This window comes from Scyliorhinus canicula, chromosome 21 (assembly GCF_902713615.1).
Source record: "Scyliorhinus canicula chromosome 21, sScyCan1.1, whole genome shotgun sequence".
NCBI classification, from domain to species: domain Eukaryota; kingdom Metazoa; phylum Chordata; class Chondrichthyes; order Carcharhiniformes; family Scyliorhinidae; genus Scyliorhinus; species Scyliorhinus canicula.
Genome location: NC_052166.1, coordinates 4,455,104 through 4,475,037, shown reverse-complemented (window position 1 = coordinate 4,475,037; position 19,934 = coordinate 4,455,104). Strand labels below are relative to the sequence as shown.

The 19,934-nt window shown below is 46.9% G+C and overlaps 1 protein-coding gene across 1 annotated transcript in view; it reads right to left on the bottom strand.

The window, feature by feature from the left end:
* Window positions 1-19,934, bottom strand: part of LOC119955900 (plasma membrane calcium-transporting ATPase 3-like) — a 104,586-nt gene that overhangs the window by 11,462 nt on the left and 73,190 nt on the right. Inside the window, exon 14 of the mRNA XM_038782558.1 lies at window positions 18,698-18,841. Within this exon, the coding sequence (XP_038638486.1) occupies window positions 18,698-18,841 (144 nt within the window). The remainder of the gene's footprint in view (window positions 1-18,697; window positions 18,842-19,934) is intronic.

Below are 19,934 nucleotides of genomic sequence, written 5' to 3'. Positions count from 1 at the left end.
ACACCGTGCTGATCTGTACGGCAATTACTCTGTATCTAACACCGTGCTGATCTGTACAGCAATTACTCTGTATCTAACACCGTGCTGATCTGTACAATTACTCTGTATCTAACACCGTGCTGATCTGTACGCCAATTACTCTGTATCTAACACCGTGCTGATCTGTACGGCAATTACTCTGTATCTAACACCGTGCTGATCTGTACGGCAATTACTCTGTATCTAACACCGTGCTGATCTGTACGGCAATTACTCTGTATCTAACACCGTGCTGATCTGTACGGCAATTACTCTGTATCTAACACCGTGCTGATCTGTACAGCAATTACTCTGTATCTAACACCGTGCTGATCTGTACGGCAATTACTCTGTATCTAACACCGTGCTGATCTGTACAGCAATTACTCTGTATCTCACACCGTGCTGATCTGTACGGCAATTACTCTGTATCTAACACCGTGCTGATCTGTACAGCAATTACTCTGTATCTCACACCGTGCTGATCTGTACGGCAATTACTCTGTATCTAACACCGTGCTGATCTGTACAGCAATTACTCTGTATCTAACACCGTGCTGATCTGTACGGCAATTACTCTGTATCTAACACCGTGCTGATCTGTACAGCAATTACTCTGTATCTAACACCGTGCTGATCTGTACAGCAATTACTCTGTATCTAACACCGTGCTGATCTGTACGGCAATTACTCTGTATCTAACACCGTGCTGATCTGTACGGCAATTACTCTGTATCTAACACCGTGCTGATCTGTACAGCAATTACTCTGTATCTAACACCGTGCTGATCTGTACAGCAATTACTCTGTATCTAACACCGTGCTGATCTGTACGGCAATTACTCTGTATCTAACACCGTGCTGATCTGTACGGCAATTACTCTGTATCTAACACCGTGCTGATCTGTACAGCAATTACTCTGTATCTAACACCGTGCTGATCTGTACAGCAATTACTCTGTATCTAACACCGTGCTGATCTGTACGGTAATTACTCTGTATCTAACACCGTGCTGATCTGTACAGCAATTACTCTGTATCTAACGCCGTGCTGATCTGTACGGCAATTACTCTGTATCTCACGCCGAGCTGATCTGTACGGCAATTACTGTGTATCTCACACCGTGCTGATCTGTACGGCAATTACTCTGTATCTAACACCGTGCTGATCTGTACGGCAATTACTCTGTATCTAACACCGTGCTGATCTGTACGGTAATTACTCTGTATCTAACTCCGTGCTGATCTGTTCGCTAATTACTCTGTATCTAACACCGTGCTGATTGTACAGCAATTACTCTGTATCTAACACCGTGCTGATCTGTACAGCAATTACTCTGTATCTAACACCGTGCTGATCTGTACGGCAATTACTCTGTATCTAACACCGTGCTGATCTGTACGGCAATTACTCTGTATCTAACACCGTGCTGATCTGTACGGCAATTACTCTGTATCTAACACCGTGCTGATCTGTACGGTATTACTCTGTATCTAACACCGTGCTGATCTCTACGGCAATTACTCTGTATCTAACACCGTGCTGATCTGTACAGCAATTGCTCTGTATCTAACACCGTGCTGATCTATACGGCAATTACTCTGTATCTAACACCATGCTGATCTGTACAGCAATTACTCTGTATCTAACACCGTGCTGATCTGTACGGCAATTACTCTGTATCTAACACCGTGCTGATCTGTACGGCAATTACTCTGTATCTAACACCGTGCTGATCTGTACGGTAATTACTCTGTATCTAACACCGTGCTGATCTGTACGGCAATTACTCTGTATCCAACACCGTGCTGATCTGTACGGTAATTACTCTGTATCTAACACCGTGCTGATCTGTATGGTAATTACTCTGTATCTAACACCGTGCTGATCTGTACGGCAATTACTCTGTATCCAACACCGTGCTGATCTGTACGGTAATTACTCTGTATCTAACACCGTGCTGATCTGTACGGCAATTACTCTGTATCTAACACCGTGCTGATCTGTACGGCAATTACTCTGTATCTCACACCGTGCTGATCTGTACGGTAATTACTCTGTATCTAACACCGTGCTGATCTGTACGTCAATTACTCTGTATCTAACACCGTGCTGATCTGTACGGCAATTACTCTGTATCTAACACCGTGCTGATCTGTACGGCAATTACTCTGTATCTAACACCGTGCTGATCTGTACGGCAATTACTCTGTATCTCACACCGTGCTGATCTGTACGGCAATTACTCTGTATCTAACACCGTGCTGATCTGTACGGTAATTACTCTGTATCTCACACCGTGCTGATCTGTATGACAATTACTCTGTATCTAACACCGTGCTGATCTGTACGGCAATTACTCTGTATCTAACACTGCGCTGATCTGTACGGCAATTACTCTGTATCTAACACCGTGCTGATCTGTACGGTAATTACTCTGTATCTAACACCGTGCTGATCTGTACGGCAATTACTCTGTATCTAACACCGTGCTGATCTGTACGGCAATTACTCTGTATCTAACACCGTGCTGATCTGTACGGCAATTACTCTGTATCTAACACCGTGCTGATCTGTACGGCAATTACTCTGTATCTCACACCGTGCTGATCTTTACGGCAATTACTCTGTATCTAACACCGTGCTGATCTGTACAGCAATTACTCTGTATCTAACACCGTGCTGATCTGTACAGCAATTACTCTGTATCTAACACCGTGCTGATCTGTACGGCAATTACTCTGTATCTAACACCGTGCTGATCTGTACAGCAATTACTCTGTATCTAACACCGTGCTGATCTGTACAGCAATTACTCTGTATCTAACACCGTGCTGATCTGTACGGCAATTACTCTGTATCTAACACCGTGCTGATCAGTACGGCAATTACTCTGTATCTAACACCGTGCTGATCTGTTCGGTAATTACTCTGTATCTCACACCGTGCTGATCTGTACGCCAATTACTCTGTATCTCACACCGTGCTGATCTGTACGGCAATTACTCTGTATCTCACACCGTGCTGATCTGTACGGCAATTACTCTGTATCTAACACTGTGCTGATCTGTACGGCAATTACTCTGTATCTAACACCGTGCTGATCTGTACGGTAATTACTCTGTATCTAACACCGTGCTGATGTATACGGCAATTACTCTGTATCTCACACCGTGCTGATCTGTACGGTAATTACTCTGTATCTAACACTGAGAATGTGAAGCAATGGTTAATAGCTAGAACAATCCAGAATTAATGGGACACATTAGTGGAAAGTTACTAATAAAGGGAGTTATTATTGAATTTGTGAGCCGACTCATGACAGCAAGCCGAATAGCCTTGAGAAACAAGGAAGATGGCTGGATGACGGAATATGAAATGTCGCAGCCATTGATAAAGTGGCCGAACACCTGTTGTTTTGCTAAAATTGCTATATGCTCAAGTGCCAATAGATAACCTCAATGTCTGTAAAATCATGTATTGAAAACATGGCAATAACAAGTTAATCATGTATTAGATCTTTGGTAAAAACATTTGTAATGGGGGCAAGCTCAAGTGAATGTAAGGGACAACCCCTTAAAAACCATATAAAGATAGGGGGCGAGATTCTCCCATATGGGGAGAAATCGTAAGGCTGGCGTCAAATCCGGGCGGGTTTGACGCCAGCCCCCCCCCCTTCCCGACCGGGGACCAGAATCTGGTCCCCGGTCGGGGCTAGCAGCCCGACGCCGTAAACTCCGGCATCACGGGCTTAACGAATTTCGTTAAGCCCGCTTGCCCGAGTTAGCGCCGGCTGACGCGTCATATGACGTCAGCCGCGCATGCGCGGATCGGAAGACTCAAACCCGCGCATGCGCGGATGATGTCATCGCGTATTTAGCGCGAAACCCGCGCATGCGCGGGCTGGGATGCCCCTCAGCCGCCCCGCGAATGGATACTGCGGGGCGGCGGAAGGACAAATAGTGCGCGGGCATCGGGCCCGCTGCCCGCGATCGGTGCCCACCGATCGCGGGCCCATGGCACCCTTGGCATGGCCGTGGTACTGCCGTGCCAATCGGTGCCATGGTTATAAAATGCGAGTGTTTACGGCCGTTTTTACGAACGGCCAGACCAGGTGTGTTTGCCGTTCGTAAAAACAGCCGTAAAGGGCTGGGAACTCGGCCCATCTATCAGCTGAGAATCGCTGCTGGCCGTAAAAAAAACGGCGGCAGCGATTCGTGTCGGGAGTTGGGCGTAGGGGGGGGGAGAATAGCGGGAGGGCGTCGGAACAGCGTGGCCGTAAAATTTTACGAGCCACTCTATTCTCCGCACCGTCGGGAGTGCGGAGAATCTCGCCCAGGATGTTTTGAGCAAAACTTTGGCACTCGCCCACAGGTGTTTCTTTGGAATACCTAGAGGGCTGCCCAATAAAGAATATTCTAAAGTACGAACGTGTTCGAGACCGTTTCTTCCGGACTGAGAGACAAGTGAATTAGAGACACATTCACATTTTGGTGGCAGCGGTGGGATTTCAAAGAGTCTCCGCTGGGACTGGCGGCATAAGCGACTGATCGAGTTCGGGAGCGAAGGAGGAATTGGGCCACCATTGTGAGTAAAGCTTTTGCAACTTTGGTATTCCCCTCCGCTGTACCGTCCACGATTCGGCCCCGCTGTCAGCGCTCAGGGATGCTCCAACAAAATCCAGGTCAGTCCGGCAAACCCGTTTAAGGGAGGGAGTGTGACCCCTACAGTAATAGTCACTGGGCATAGTCAGGGACTAGTGCTTTAAGGGAGGGAGTGTGACCCCTACAGTAATAGCTACAGGCACAGTCAGGGACTAGTGCTTTAAAGGGAGGGAGTGTAGCTCCTACAATAATAGCTACAGAAGAGGTTTCGGCATCATCATGATCCTTGCTTTTGTCTAAAAGTGCCCCCGCGATAAGAGGCTTTAGAAGGGTGCGTGATCAACCCTAAGTTAAAAAATATAACAAGGACGTTATAACCTTGTAGTTAGATAGGCTTGCAGGCACGGATGAGCCTGCCTGAATTGGGCAACGGAGCAGGATAACTCCGTTTAAATTCATGATTGAATAAAGTGGTCCAGGACCATTTCGCCAAATAAACAATAATCGCAAGGATCATTAACTGCCAATAGTGTTAGAGATGGGTAATACGTTAGATACAACCTCTGATAGTGGAAGCGCGCTTCCGGAATATTCCAAGCAACTGAGACAATTGTCAGGAGAATTGCATAAAAATTTAGAAGAAAAATGGCCACTGGGGGAAAACTATTGTATTAAAATTGGGTATAAAATTGACAGAGAAAGGAATAGTTACAACAGCCAAGGTCTTAAAAAAAAAAGGAATGCGCATATGGGAAAAGAACCAAGTCATTAGGCTATCCGCCTTCAATCTGTATATTAATCCATGTGAGTTTAAGCTTAAGTGAGATAAGGTGCTGTCAGGGACTGCGGAGTTCCCAGATCTTATCTCCCAGAATTCTGACATAATAAACTGCTTTGTTACTGATACTCAGGCCTTTGTGTGAATATTTTGACCCCTAACATTTAGTGTAAGTCTGGAAGGATTTGCTGAGCTGGATGCCACTCGAGCCGGTGGACAAGGCGAGTAGTCAAACCTTTGACCGCCTAAAATTAGAATCACTTGGCAAGGCGGACAGACGGTGAGGTAACATCCAATAAGTCTGGTATCAAGGCCAAATGAGTAAAAAAGTCAGTTTAAAAATGTTTTTGATTTTTGAAGAGCAAAATACTCTGGTAAAAAAAAAACAATGATCAAAGATGGGTGTGATTTCTGTGGAACAGAGAAAAATGGTGAGATACACAGAAGTACAGATAACGGCAAACTAGCAAAAGACCTCACAAAACTGCCAACAATTACGGCTAACGACTGTCCCGGAATGTCTCAAGGAGAGAAGAAATAATCAAATTAAGTGAAGCCCAAAAGATCAGAAAGGGGCTAAAACACTCAATTAGTTTTAGATTTAGAACAGTACAGCACAGAACAGGCCCTTCGGCCCTCGATGTTGTGCCGAGCAATGATCACCCTACTCAAACTCACATATCCACCCTATACCCGAAACCCAACAACCCCCCCTTAACCTTACTTTTTAGGACACTATGGGCAATTTAGCATGGCCAATCCACCTAACCCGCACATCTTTGGACTGTGGGAGGAAACCGGAGCACCCGGAGGAAACCCACGCACACACGGGGAGGACGTGGAGACTCTGCACAGACAGTGACCCAGCCGGGAACCGAACCTGGGACCCTGGAGCTGTGAAGCATTGATGCTAACCACTATGCTACCGTGCTGCCCTTTGTTCAGGAATATCTGAGGATGACTAATCCCCCCCTCCCAAAACGAAAAAATGGGGAGGAAAATCAATAAAAGATTACGGTTAGAAACTTAAGAATGGATACATGTCGAGAATAACTTCAGATCGTTTCAAGCCGCGCAGATAAATTCAGCAGTAATTCAACTCATTTGAAATAAAAGAAAAATAAACATCCAGTAATGTCTCTTTCCAAAAACTGGTTAAATAACGAACATTGAAAATTGAAAGAAAGGATGGATAATGTCTAAGGTCGCATAGCGGACGGAGATGGCATCATGCCAAGTTCTCCACCACTTTTGATTCTGTACAAAAAGTTAACCATTTCAGCAAGCAGGTCATCTGCACAAAGAAATATACATCTCTAAGAATAGCTAATGCCTCTATAATTAATCAGTGGAAATTGACTTAAATTGAATGACACAGATAAAGTTTTCGAAGGAGAATTAAAAATTTTGTTCAGTATTTTAATTGAGCTCCATTTTAGAGAAAGAGTGAGAGGGTTAGAGAGAGAGAGAGCCAGAGACAGAGAAGGGGAGAGGTAGTTAGATAAAGAGAAAGAGCGACAAGAGTTCCAGAGACAGGCAGAGTTACGTAGAGAGACAGACAGAGAGAGAGAGAGTTTCAGGCATCTATAGAGAGGGAGTTTTACATAGAACAGTACAGCACAGAACAGGCCCTTCGGCCCTCAATGTTGTGCCGAGCCATGATCACCCTACTCAAACTCACGTATCCACCCTATACCCGTAACCCAACAACCCCCCCTAACCTTACTTTTATTAGGACACTACGGGCAATTTAGCATGTCCAATCCACCTAACCCGCACATCTTTGGACTGTGGGAGGAAACCGGAGCACCCGGAGGAAACCCACGCACACAGGGGGAGGACGTGCAGACTCCACACAGACAGTGACCCAGCCGGGAATCGAACCTGGGACCCTGGAGCTGTGAAGCATTTATGCTAACCACCATGCTACCCTGCTGCCCCCAAATTTAGGCATTTAAACTTTGTTCTGAACTATTCACTGTCTCTGTATTCAGGCTTTGACTTCAGACCTTGACTTTTTATGAGCTGTGATTATTTGAAAGCTTCAAATTGTCTACGCATTGTCTTTAAAGATTATAGTTTGAGTACAGTTAACAATTTTTTCTTTTCAAAGGCTATCATTGGCATTTCCAGGGTAATTTTGATACACAGGGAATTTTAATCAGGGTGCAAAATCACGTATGTAAGAATAAGAAAATATTAGTTTTATGGTGTTCAGTGGAGGTTAGGATAGTTGAAATACATATGACAAATGTGATCAAGCCGGTGTTTCATTAGTTCAGGGTTAAAACTTCCCTGACACAAATAATCTTCAGTAGGGTGAAACTAAGCTATCTCACAACGCAGATGTTTTAATTATGAGATTGCAGAATTACTTATAAACAACAGATGGGTAAATGAAATATGTCCATGAGTTTCGATAACATAGTGTTCCCTGAAAGACTTGATAACAGGAATTTGGCAGCACTCTAACTTTTACTCCCAGTCCATTTGAGTGAAAAATTTAAAAACACGTTTCGAGATGCGAATGGCAGCATTCCAATTTATCCACCCACTATACGCCCCTTTTTGTCTCTGCAAGACAACCCTTTCAACAAGCTTTTGTGTGTAATCCAGAAGATGTCTTGACACTCCCATGCTGGGTTTGCCTGTGAGCTCTGGCCCTTTTAAATTCTGATAAAGTAATGAACAGTCCACACAGCTGAAGATGCATTTTAATTGGAACTTACAAATCTTAAGTTTTGAATTTTCACCCTCTTAACGACCCAGACCTGACCATGTTCACAGATGGAAGAGCTTCCATCGGTGAAAGGGGGGAGAGGTTATCAGGATACGCTATAGTCAACCAGGGTGGGGAGACAGTAGAATCAGCAGCATTCGAAACTCCGTTCTCGGCCCAGCAAGCAGAATTGTTCGTACTAATACGCGCATGCGCACCAGGAGCAGGCAAAAAGTAAATATTTATACAGACTCCAGATATGCCTTTGGAGTCGTACATGATTTTGGACAATTATGGAAGAACAGAGGATTCTTAACATCTGCTGGCACCCCAATTTCCCATCAGCAGCTAGTAACCCAGTTACTCCAAGCTCTTATGCTCCCAGAAAAGGTAGCAGTGATAAAGTGTACTGCCCATACGAAAGGAAAAACTCCAGTAGATGAAGGAAATAGGCAGGCCGACCTATTTCCAAGCAAAAGAAGCCTCCCATTCAAAGGCAATGGTAGTGCCCAAAATGATGAGCCAGACTAAAAGCTCAAAGAGCAAGTCTCCCTCTGAAAAACCTATGCCGACCATTACTGATGTAATCCAGCTACAGGAGGACGTTCCTGCTAGCGATAAAAAGTTACGGGAAGAATTGGGATGTACATGTGATAAAGAAAGTAAGCTGTGGGTCACCCCAGCAGGGCAGACATGTATGCCCGATGCTTTGGCAGCCTGGGTGACCGAATGTGTACACTTTGCAACTCACTGTGGTGCTCGCGTTACAGGTGATATCTTGTTAAAAACCTGGTGGCATCCCAGACTGCAGGAGATAGCCCAACGAATTAGCAATCGCTGCTTGATATGTCAGCAGTATAACCCTGGGAAGGCTGTCCCCTGCGAGCTGGGGAAAACACCATTGCCCGAGGGTCCCTTTGAGACCCTGCAACTGGACTACATTGAGTTGGAAAGATGCCAGTGTTATAAGCATGTATTAGGTGATTGTTGACGTGTTTAGTAAATGGATTGAGGCCTATCCTACTGTAGATAATAAGGCGTCAACTGTAGTAAAAGTTCTTATGCATGAAATTGTACCACGATTTGGAATTCCCTATCGTTTAAGCTCTGATAATGGACCTCACTTTGTGGGACAGATTAATAAAGAATTCTGCACTCAACTGGGAATGAAACAGCAGTTACACTGCTCCTATAGACCCCAGGCAGCTGGGATAGTGGAAAGAGCTAACCAGACTCTGAAAACCAAACTTGCTAAGCTACAAGCAGAGACCAGAGCCACCTGGCTCAAACTTTTACCTATTGCACGTTTCCAGATCAGAACCACCCCTGCGGGAAAGACTCGATTGAGCCCCGCTGAAATCCTGTACGGAAGACCCCTTCGCACCCCCTGGGACGGTCATACATCCCGAGACGTTCAGTTCCACCACATGACTACAGAAATGGCTAATTATATAATAGCCCTCACTAAAGTCTTAAAGAGTCTCCACTTGCGAGTACGTGCCACGCAAGAGGAAGTGCCACCCTTAGCTAGCTCCGACATTGTACAACCGGGAGATCATGTGACGATCCGCAATTGGACACGGAAGGGGTTGGAACCGCGTTGGGAGGAACCGTTCCAACTTCTCCTAACCACCCCCACAGCAGTCAAAGTTGAAGGACGTAATGCATGGATCCACATGCACCATTGTAAACTAATAAAGTTTGCATGATCACTAACTTTCGTTTTCAAGCTCTAGGTACATGTGGCTGATCGTTCGATGACAGGATGAGGCTGCCTTTTGTACCAACACACTACTGTGCGCGACCGCTCGAGACCGGAGATGTGGACCCGGCGGACGAATCCTGCACCTTTGTCGTGAGGACACCTATAGCTGTGCCAACAGCACCAAAGATGAGACCTTGTGGACGGCGACCCCGGTAGATACCTGCACCACCATCATTCATCAAGCCGAGCAGAAGCCAGGGTTCCTGACTACCCGCGGATCCCTGACCTGCGATCGCTACGCTTGCCGGTAGGACTACCGGTGTACGAGGGAAAGGCAAGCCACGAGTTCCTGAATGTAAGACTATCCATACTCACCCGCCTACCAGGAGGAAGCGGGCAACGCACCATGTGACTGCGAATTCATTCCTGTTTATGTCTTATACTTATGCAAAGAAATTGAATGTCTCCTCTTGTTGGGTATGTACGCATGTTCCTAGCCATGCCCATGGGGGTATTCCCTTGGTCCCTCTTTCCTATTTGATCGAGGAGGTCGCAGAATGGGCTCTGCGACATAATCGCACCGATCCTGATAATGATACACAAGATATGACAGATTGGCGATCGGCCGGGTTCAATATGAACAGGTTTAAAGGATGGCGGTGGCCAAAATTTACTGTAACCCGTCAGCCGCCCTACCTGATCCTCCCCAAGTATGCTAAATTTCCAAAAGGCAGTATATGTTTTAAAAGGGATCATGCCAATGGGACCCACCCGGTAGGTACCAGCCAATGTAACCAGACCTTGATTTGCCAACCACCCACAACTAATCTTACACAAAAAGGCTTGTTCACCTTTAATTGGTCACCAATAGAAAACCAGACTAGTGGCGGCCCCTGGAGGGGGGAGCCGACTAGAATCATGATGACGGATGCCAAGGGGAACCTGACCTCGTACAATGATACCTATTTTATATGCGGACATAAAGCATATCCCCGTTTGCCGGACAATTGGTCGGGTTCTTGCTATATGGGCTTTGTAGTCCCTGGCATCACCCATTATACAGATCTAGCCAAACATCCCCATGCCCGAACCACTAGGTCCCTTGTACCTTGGGAGGTAATAGCTACTGTCCTTTGGCCGCAGTTCGGCAGTATTAGAGCTCCGGGATATATTGGAGCAGGTGGCTAATGATACCGCGGAAGGACTCAGTGAGCTCAGCGTAGAGTTAGTAGCTGTTCGGACGGTTGCCTTACAGAACCGCATGGCTCTAGACTACCTCCTCGCCAATGAGGGAGGTACGTGTGCTGTAGTGGGTTCTGAGTGCTGTACTTATATCCCTGATAGCTCGGAGAACATTACTCACCTAGTGGCCACATTAGGGATGGGGTAAAGAGACTCCGCCAGTCCTCCTCGGACGACTGGTGGGGAGGACTGTGGTCTAGCTCCTGGACCACCTATCTGTTTCATGGATTTATTATCTTTGTCGCTATTTGCCTTTTGCGATGTATCATTGTAACCTGTGTTAAATGCTTTTGTAATCGTTTAGGCGCCTCTGTGATGCCACAGATGCTGCAGCGGCTTTCCCAGTTAGACAAGCACGATTTAGTAGATGCCGGAATTGTGTATGAGGACATTGGGCCAAAGGATGATTTCCCGGAGGAATTCCTCAGACTCTCAAGGCTAAGTGCCTGAGGGCTGTGTGATCATGGAATGACCAAAGGGGGGAATGAGAATGTGAAGCAATGGTTAATAGCTAGAACAGTCCAGAATTAATGGGACACATTAGTGGAAAGTTACTAATAAAGGGAGTTATTATTGAATTGGTGAGCCGACTCATGACAGCAAGCCGAATAGCCTTGAGAAACAAGGAAGATGGCTGGATGACGGAATATGAAATGTGGGAGCCATTGATAAAGTGGCCGAACACCTGTTGTTTTGCTAAAATTGCTATATGCTCAAGTGCCAATAGATAACCTCAATGTCTGTAAAATCATGTATTGAAAACATGGCAATAACAAGTTAATCATGTATTAGATCTTTGGTAAAAACATTTGTAATGGGGGCAAGCTCAAGTGAATGTAAGGGACAGCCCCTTAAAAACCATATAAAGATAGGGGGCGAGATTCTCCCATATGGGGAGAAATCGTAAGGTTGGCGTCAAATCCGGGCGGGTTTGACGCCAGCCCCCCCCCCCCTTCCCGACCGGGAACCGATTCTGGTCCCCGGTCAGGGCTAGCAGCCCGACGCCGTAAGCTCCGGCATCACGGGCTTAACGAATTTCGTTAAGCCCGCTTGCCAGAGTTAGCGCCGGCTGACGCGTCATATGACGTCAGCCGCTCATGCGCGGATCGGAAGACTCCAACCCGCGCATGCGCGGATGACGTCGTCGCGTATTTGCGCGAAACCCGCGCATGCGCGGGCCGGGATGCCCCTCAGCCGCCCCGCGAATGGATACTGCGGGGCGGCGGAAGGACAAATAGTGCGCGGGCATCGGGCCCGCTGCCCGCGATCGGTGCCCACCGATCGCGAGCCCATGGCACCCTTGGCACGGCCGTGGTATTGCCGTGCCAATCGGTGCCATGGTTATAAAATGCGAGTGTTTACGGCCGTTTTTACGAACGGCCAGACCAGGTGTGTTTGCCGTTCGTAAAAACAGCCGTAAAGGGCTGGGAACTCGGCCCATCTATCAGCTGAGAATCGCTGCTGGCCGTAAAAAAACGGCGGCAGCGATTCGTGTCGGGAGTTGGGCGTGGGGGGGGGGGGGGGGGGGGGGGAGAATAGCGGGAGGGCGTCGGAACAGCGTGGCCGTAAAATTTTACGAGCCACGCTATTCTCCGCACCGTCGGGAGTGCGGAGAATCTCGCCCTATGTATCTAACACTGTGCTGATCTGTACGGCAATTACTCTGTATCTAACACCGTGCTGATCTGTACGGCAATTACTCTGTATCTAACACCGTGCTGATCTGTACGGCAATTACTCTGTATCTAACACCGTGCTGATCTGTACGGTAATTACTCTGTATCTCACACCGTGCTGATCTGTACGGCAATTACTCTGTATCTAACACCGTGCTGATCTGTACGGCAATTACTCTGTATCTAACACCGTGCTGATCTGTACGGTAATTACTCTGTATCTAACACCGTGCTGATCTTTTTCGGTAATTACTCTGTATCTAACGCTGTGCTGATCTGTACGGCAATTACTCTGTATCTAACACCGTGCTGATGTGTACGGCAATTACTCTGTATCTAACACCGTGCTGATCTGTACGGCAATTACTCTGTATCTAACACCGTGCTGATCTGTACGGCAATTACTCTGTATCTAACACCGTTCTGATCTGTACGGTAATTACTCTGTATCTAACACCGTGCTGAACTGTACAGCAATTACTCTGTATCTAACACCGTGCTGATGTGTACGGCAATTACTCTGTATCTAACACCGTGCTGATCTGTACGGTAATTACTCTGTATCTAACACCGTGCTGATCTGTACGGCAATTACTCTGTATCTAACACCGTTCTGATCTGTACGGTAATTACTCTGTATCTAACACCGTGCTGATCTGTACGGCAATTACTCTGTATCTAACACCGTGCTGAACTGTACAGCAATTACTCTGTATCTAACACCGTGCTGATGTGTACGGCAATTACTCTGTATCTCACACCGTGCTGATCTGTACAGCAATTACTCTGTATCTAACACCGTGCTGATCTGTACGGCAATTACTCTGTATCTAACACCGTGCTGAACTGTACAGCAATTACTCTGTATCTAACACCGTGCTGATCTGTACAGCAATTACTCTGTATCTAACACCGTGCTGAACTGTACAGCAATTACTCTGTATCTAACACCGTGCTGATCTGTACAGCAATTACTCTGTATCTAACACCGTTCTGATCTGTACGGCAATTACTCTGTATCTCACACCGTGCTGATGTGTACGGCAATTACTCTGTATCTAACACCGTTCTGATCTGTACGGTAATTACTCTGTATCTAACACCGTGCTGAACTGTACAGCAATTACTCTGTATCTAACACCGTGCTGATCTGTACAGCAATTACTCTGTATCTAACACCGTGCTGATCTGTACGGCAATTACTCTGTATCTAACACTGTGCTGACCTGTACAGCAATTACTCTGTATCTCACACCGTGCTGATCTGTACGGCAATTACTCTGTATCTAACACCGTGCTGATCTGTACGGCAATTACTCTGTATCTAACACCGTGCTGATCTGTGCAGCAATTACTCTGTATCTCACACCGTGCTGATCTGTACGGCAATTACTCTGTATCTAACACCGTGCTGATCTGTACGGCAATTACTCTGTATCTAACACCGTGCTGATCTGTACGGCAATTACTCTGTATCTAACACCGTGCTGATCTGTACGGCAATTACTCTGTATCTAACACCGTGCTGATCTGTACGGCAATTACTCTGTATCTAACACCGTGCTGATCTGTACGGCAATTACTCTGTATCTAACACCGTGCTGATCTGTGCAGCAATTACTCTGTATCTAACACCGTGCTGATCTGTACGGCAATTACTCTGTATCTAACACCGTGCTGATCTATACGGCAATTACTCCGTATCTAACACCGTGCTGATCTGTACGGCAATTACTCTGTATCTGACACCGTGCTGATCTGTACAGCAATTACTCTGTATCTAACACCGTGCTGATCTGTACAGCAATTACTCTGTATCTAACACCGTGCTGATCTGTACAGCAATTACTCTGTATCTAACACCGTGCTGATCTGTACAGCAATTACTCTGTATCTAACACCGTGCTGATCTGTACAGCAATTACTCTGTATCTAACACCGTGCTGATCTGTACGGCAATTACTCTGTATCTAACACCGTCCTGATCTGTACAGCAATTACTCTGTATCTAACACCGTGCTGATCTGTACGGCAATTACTCTGTATCTAACACCGTGCTGATCTGTACGGCAATTACTCTGTATCTAACACCGTGCTGATCTGTACGGCAATTACTCTGTATACACCGTGCTGATCTGTACGGCAATTACTCTGTATCTAACACCGTGCTGATCTGTACGCCAATTACTCTGTATCTGACACCGTGCTGATCTGTACGGCAATTACTCTGTATCTAACACCGTGCTGATCTGTACGCCAATTACTCTGTATCTAACACCGTGCTGATCTGTACGGCAATTACTCTGTATCTCACACCGTGCTGATGTGTACGGTAATTACTCTGTATCTAACACCGTGCTGATCTTTTTCGGTAATTACTCTGTATCTCACACCGTGCTGATCTGTACGGTAATTACTCTGTATCTAACACCGTGCTGATCTGTACAGCAATTACTCTGTATCTAACGCTGTGCTGATCTGTACGGCAATTACTCTGTATCTCACACCGTGCTGATGTGTACGGCAATTACTCTGTATCTAACACCGTGCTGATCTGTACAGCAATTACTCTGTATCTAACACCGTTCTGATCTGTACGGTAATTACTCTGTATCTAACACCGTGCTGAACTGTACAGCAATTACTCTGTATCTCACACCGTGCTGATCTGTACGGCAATTACTCTGTATCTAACACCGTGCTGATCTGTACGGCAATTACTCTGTATCTAACACCGTGCTGATCTGTACGGCAATTACTCTGTATCTAACACCGTGCTGATCTGTACGGCAATTACTCTGTATCTAACACCGTGCTGATCTGTACGGCAATTACTCTGTATCTAACACCGTGCTGATCTGTACAGCAATTACTCTGTATCTAACACCGTGCTGATCTGTACAGCAATTACTCTGTATCTAACACCGTGCTGATCTGTACGGCAATTACTCTGTATCTAACACCGTGCTGATCTGTACAGCAATTACTCTGTATCTAACACCGTGCTGATCTGTACGGCAATTACTCTGTATCTAACACCGTGCTGATCTGTATGGCAATTACTCTGTATCTAACACCGTGCTGATCTGTACAGCAATTACTCTGTATCTAACACCGTGCTGAACTGTACAGCAATTACTCTGTATCTCACACCGTGCTGATCTGTACGGCAATTACTCTGTATCTAACACCGTACTGATCTGGACGGCAATTAAACCTCCCAGAGTGTCAATCAGACAAAACGTGACCCTGGCTCACAGGCTGAGTAATCAGGGAGAGGCTGTCAAAATCTCAGCAGAGATCAGTTTCTAACGAGCATCTTGAAGAAGAGACAGAGACAGAGAGCGAGAGAGGCAGAGAGCGAGAGAGGCAGAGAGAGAGCGAGAGAGAGGCAGAGAGGGTGAGAGAGAGAGGCATAGAGAAAGAGAGAGAGGCAGAGAGAGAGCGAGCGAGAGAGACGGAGAGAGAGAGCGAGAGAGAGAGGCAGAGACAGAGGCAGAGAGAGAGCGAGCGAGAGAGACGGAGAGAGAGAGAGAGAGGCAGAGAGAGAGGCAGAGAGAGAGAGAGGCAGAGAGCGAGAGAGGCAGAGAGCAAGAGAGGCAGAGAGAGAGCGAGAGAGACAGAGAGAGAGAGAGAGAGCAACAGAGAGAGCAAAAGAAAGAGAGAGAGGGAAACAGGGAAAGAGCAAGACAGAGAGAGCGAGAGAAAGGGTGAGAGAGACAGAGAGAGAGACAGAGAGAGAGAGAGAGCGACAGAGAGAGAGACAGGCAGAGAAAGAGCAAGAGAGAGACAGAGAGCGACAGAGAGAGACAGGCAGAGAAAGAGCAAGAGAGAGAGTGAGAGACAGAGACAGCGAGAGAGACAGAGAGAGAGACAGAGAGAGAGAGAGAGAGAGAGAGCGACAGAGAGAGAGAGACAGACAGAGAAAGAGCAAGAGAGAGAGAGAGAGAGACAGAGAGAGCGACAGAGAGAGAGAGACAGGCAGAGAAAGTGCAAGAGAGATAGAGAGACAGAGACAGCGAGAGAGAGAGAGACAGAGAAAACGAGAGAAAGAGCGACAGAGAGTGAGAGAGGTAGAGAGAGAGATATATAGAGACAGAGAGAGATAGAGAGAGAGAGAGAGCGACAGATAGAGAGTGACAGAGTGAGAGAGAGGCAGAGAGAGAGAAGGGCAGAGAGAGAGAGAGACAGAAACAGAGAGCGAGATAGAGAGAGACACATAGAGAGTGACACAGAGAGAGATACAGAGTGAGAGAGAGGGAGATGGAGGGAGACCGAGAGAGAGAGGGTGAGAGAGTGACACAAAGAGAGATGCAGAAAGGGACAGAGGGAGAGAGTTGGGGAGAGGGAATGAGAGACACACAGATATGGAGACACAGAGAGAGATAGAAAGAGGGTGGGATTCTCCCATTCGGCTGCAGAGTGTCCACGCTGTTGCGTTTCACGTCTGCGTGAACGGGCCGCTTGGTGTACCGTTTCTGGGCCCTACGGAGGGCCGGCATGGCACGGGAGCGGTTCAGGCCGCTCCAGCCTCCCATGCTGGAAACTACTCCCGGCGTCTACCAGATACACCGGGCTCCCGTTCGGGTGTGACACGGCCAGTAGATCATAACCAGAGAGAGAGAGAGAAGGAAAGAGACAAGGAGAGAGAGAGAGAGGCAGAGAGAGAGGAGAGAGACAGAGCGAGAGGAGAGAGAGAAGTGTTGTGTTAGGTACACTGGTCTAACACTGGCTGCAACTGGATGCAGCTGAGATCAGAAAGATACTCCAGGCCTTGAAGTTAGTTCAATCAGGTTTATTGAACTAATAGCACAGTTCTCTGTGAGTTCGACTCTCTGCTAACTTAAATGTGGTTACTCTGTCTGACTGAATCAGACTAGCTCTTAGCCACGTGCTGGAGGTGTGAGGTTGTAACAACACCCCTGACTGACTCGCTAGATGTTTATCAGTGGAAAGAGGCGGAGTATGAGTGACTCGTGTCTTTTATAGTCAGATCCCACCCCTGAGTGTCCTGCCTGCCTATTGGTCATGTCCTGTTCTCTGTGTCCATTAGCTGCTTGTCTGTATATCGTTATGTGTGTGTGTGTGCCTGCATATCATGACAAGAAGGAGAGAGAGAGACAGAGAGAGGGAGACAGACAGAGACAGAGAGAGACAGAGAGCGACAGAGACAGAGCGACAGAGAGAGTGTGACAGAGTGAGACAGAGGCAGAGGGAGAGAGAGAGAGAGACAGAAACAGAGAGCGAGATGGAGAGAGACACACAGAGAGTGACACAGAGAGAGATACAGATTGAGAGAGAGAGAGACAGAGAGAGAGAGAGAGACAGACAGATAGAGAGAGAGAGACAGAGACAGAGACAGGCAGAGACAGTGAGAGATTGAGAGAGAGAGAGAGACAGAGAGAGAGAGAAACAGAGAGAGAGACAGAGAGAGAGAGAGAGAGACACACAGAGAGAGAGAATGAGAGACAGAGTGAGAGTGAGAGACATACAGTGAGAGAGAGAGAGAGAGACAGAGAGAGAGAGGCAGAGACAGAGAGAGAGAGACGGAGAGAGAGATTGAGAGAGAGAGAGACAGAGAGAGAGAGAGACGGAGAGAGAGATTGAGAGAGAGAGACAGAGAGAGACAGAGTGAGAGTGAGAGACAGACAGAGAGAGACGGGGAGAGAGAGAGACAGAGGGCAAGAGAGAGAGAGAGAGACAGAGGGAGAGAGACAGAGAGAGACAATGAGAGACAGAGAGAGAGGCAGAGAAAGAGTGAGAGACAGAGAGAGAGACAGAGAGAGAGAGAGAGAGGCAGAGACAGAGAGAGAGAAAGACAGAGAGACAGAGAGAGTGAGAGACAGAGAGAGACAGACAGACAGAGAGAGAGAGAGAGAGAGCGAGCGCGACAGAGAGAAAGAGGGAGAGAGAAAGAGAGAGAGAGAATCCCAGAGGGTCCCAGTCTCACTCACCTGGGGGGCTCCATAGATGTAAAGCACAAGGGGCTCATTCTCCGGAATGACGCACCAACCCTTCTGCCAACCCTTTGCCCCTTTCTCCATGTAGTGCAGGTAACTGCAAATCACACTGTTCTCAGCCACAATCGATGCCTGTTTCTGTAACAGAGTGGCAGAGGATTGGACACTGCATTTTAGATTATCATCATTATTTAGATCATCATTTGACAGAAATCTTTGGATCCTCACTGTCTTCAGGTGATGTCCCGGAGGACTGGAGAATAGCCAATGTTGTCCCTTTGTTTAAGAAGGGTAGCAAGGATAATCCAGAGAACTACAGGCCGGTGAGCCTTACGTCAGTGGTAGGGAAATTACTGGAGAGAATTCTTCGAGACAGGATCTACTCCCATTTGGAAGCAAATGGACGTAGTAGTGAGAGGCAGCACGGTTTTGTGAAGGGAGGTCGTGTCTCACTAACTTAATAGAGCTGTTCGAGGTCACAAAGATGATTGATGCAGGTAGGGCAGTGGATGTTGTCTATCTGGACTTCAGTAAGGCCTTTGACAAGGTCCCTCATGGTAGACTGGTACAAAAGGTGAAGTCACACGGGATCAGGGGTGAGCTGGCAAGGTGGATACAGAACTGGCTCGGTCATAGAAGGCAGAGGGTAGCAATGGAAGGATGCTTTTCTAATTGGAGGGCTGTGACTAGTGGTGTTCCGCAGGGATCAGTGCTGGGATCGTTGCTGTTCGTAATATATATATAAATGATTTGGAGGAAAATGTAACTGGTCTGATTAGTAAGTTTGGGGACGACACAAAGGTTGGTGGAATTGCGGATAGCGATGAGGACTGTCAGAGGATACAGCAGGATTTAGATCGTTTGGAGACTTGGGCGGAGAGATGGCAGATGGAGTTTAATCTGGACAAATGTGAGGTAATGCATTTTGGAAGGTCTAATGCAGGTAGGGAATATACAGTGAATGGTAGAACCCTCAAGAGTATTGACAGTCTGAGAGATCTAGGTGTACAGGTCCACAGGTCACTGAAAGGGGCAACACAGGTGGAGAAGGTAGTCAAGAAGGCATACGGCATGCTTGCCTTCAATGGCCGGGGCATTGAGTATAAGAATTGGCAAGTCATGTTGCAGCTGTGTAGAACCTTAGTTAGGCCACACTTGGAGTATAGTGTTCAATTCTGGTTGCCACACTACCAGAAGGCTATGGAGGCTTTAGAGACGGTGCAGAAGAGAT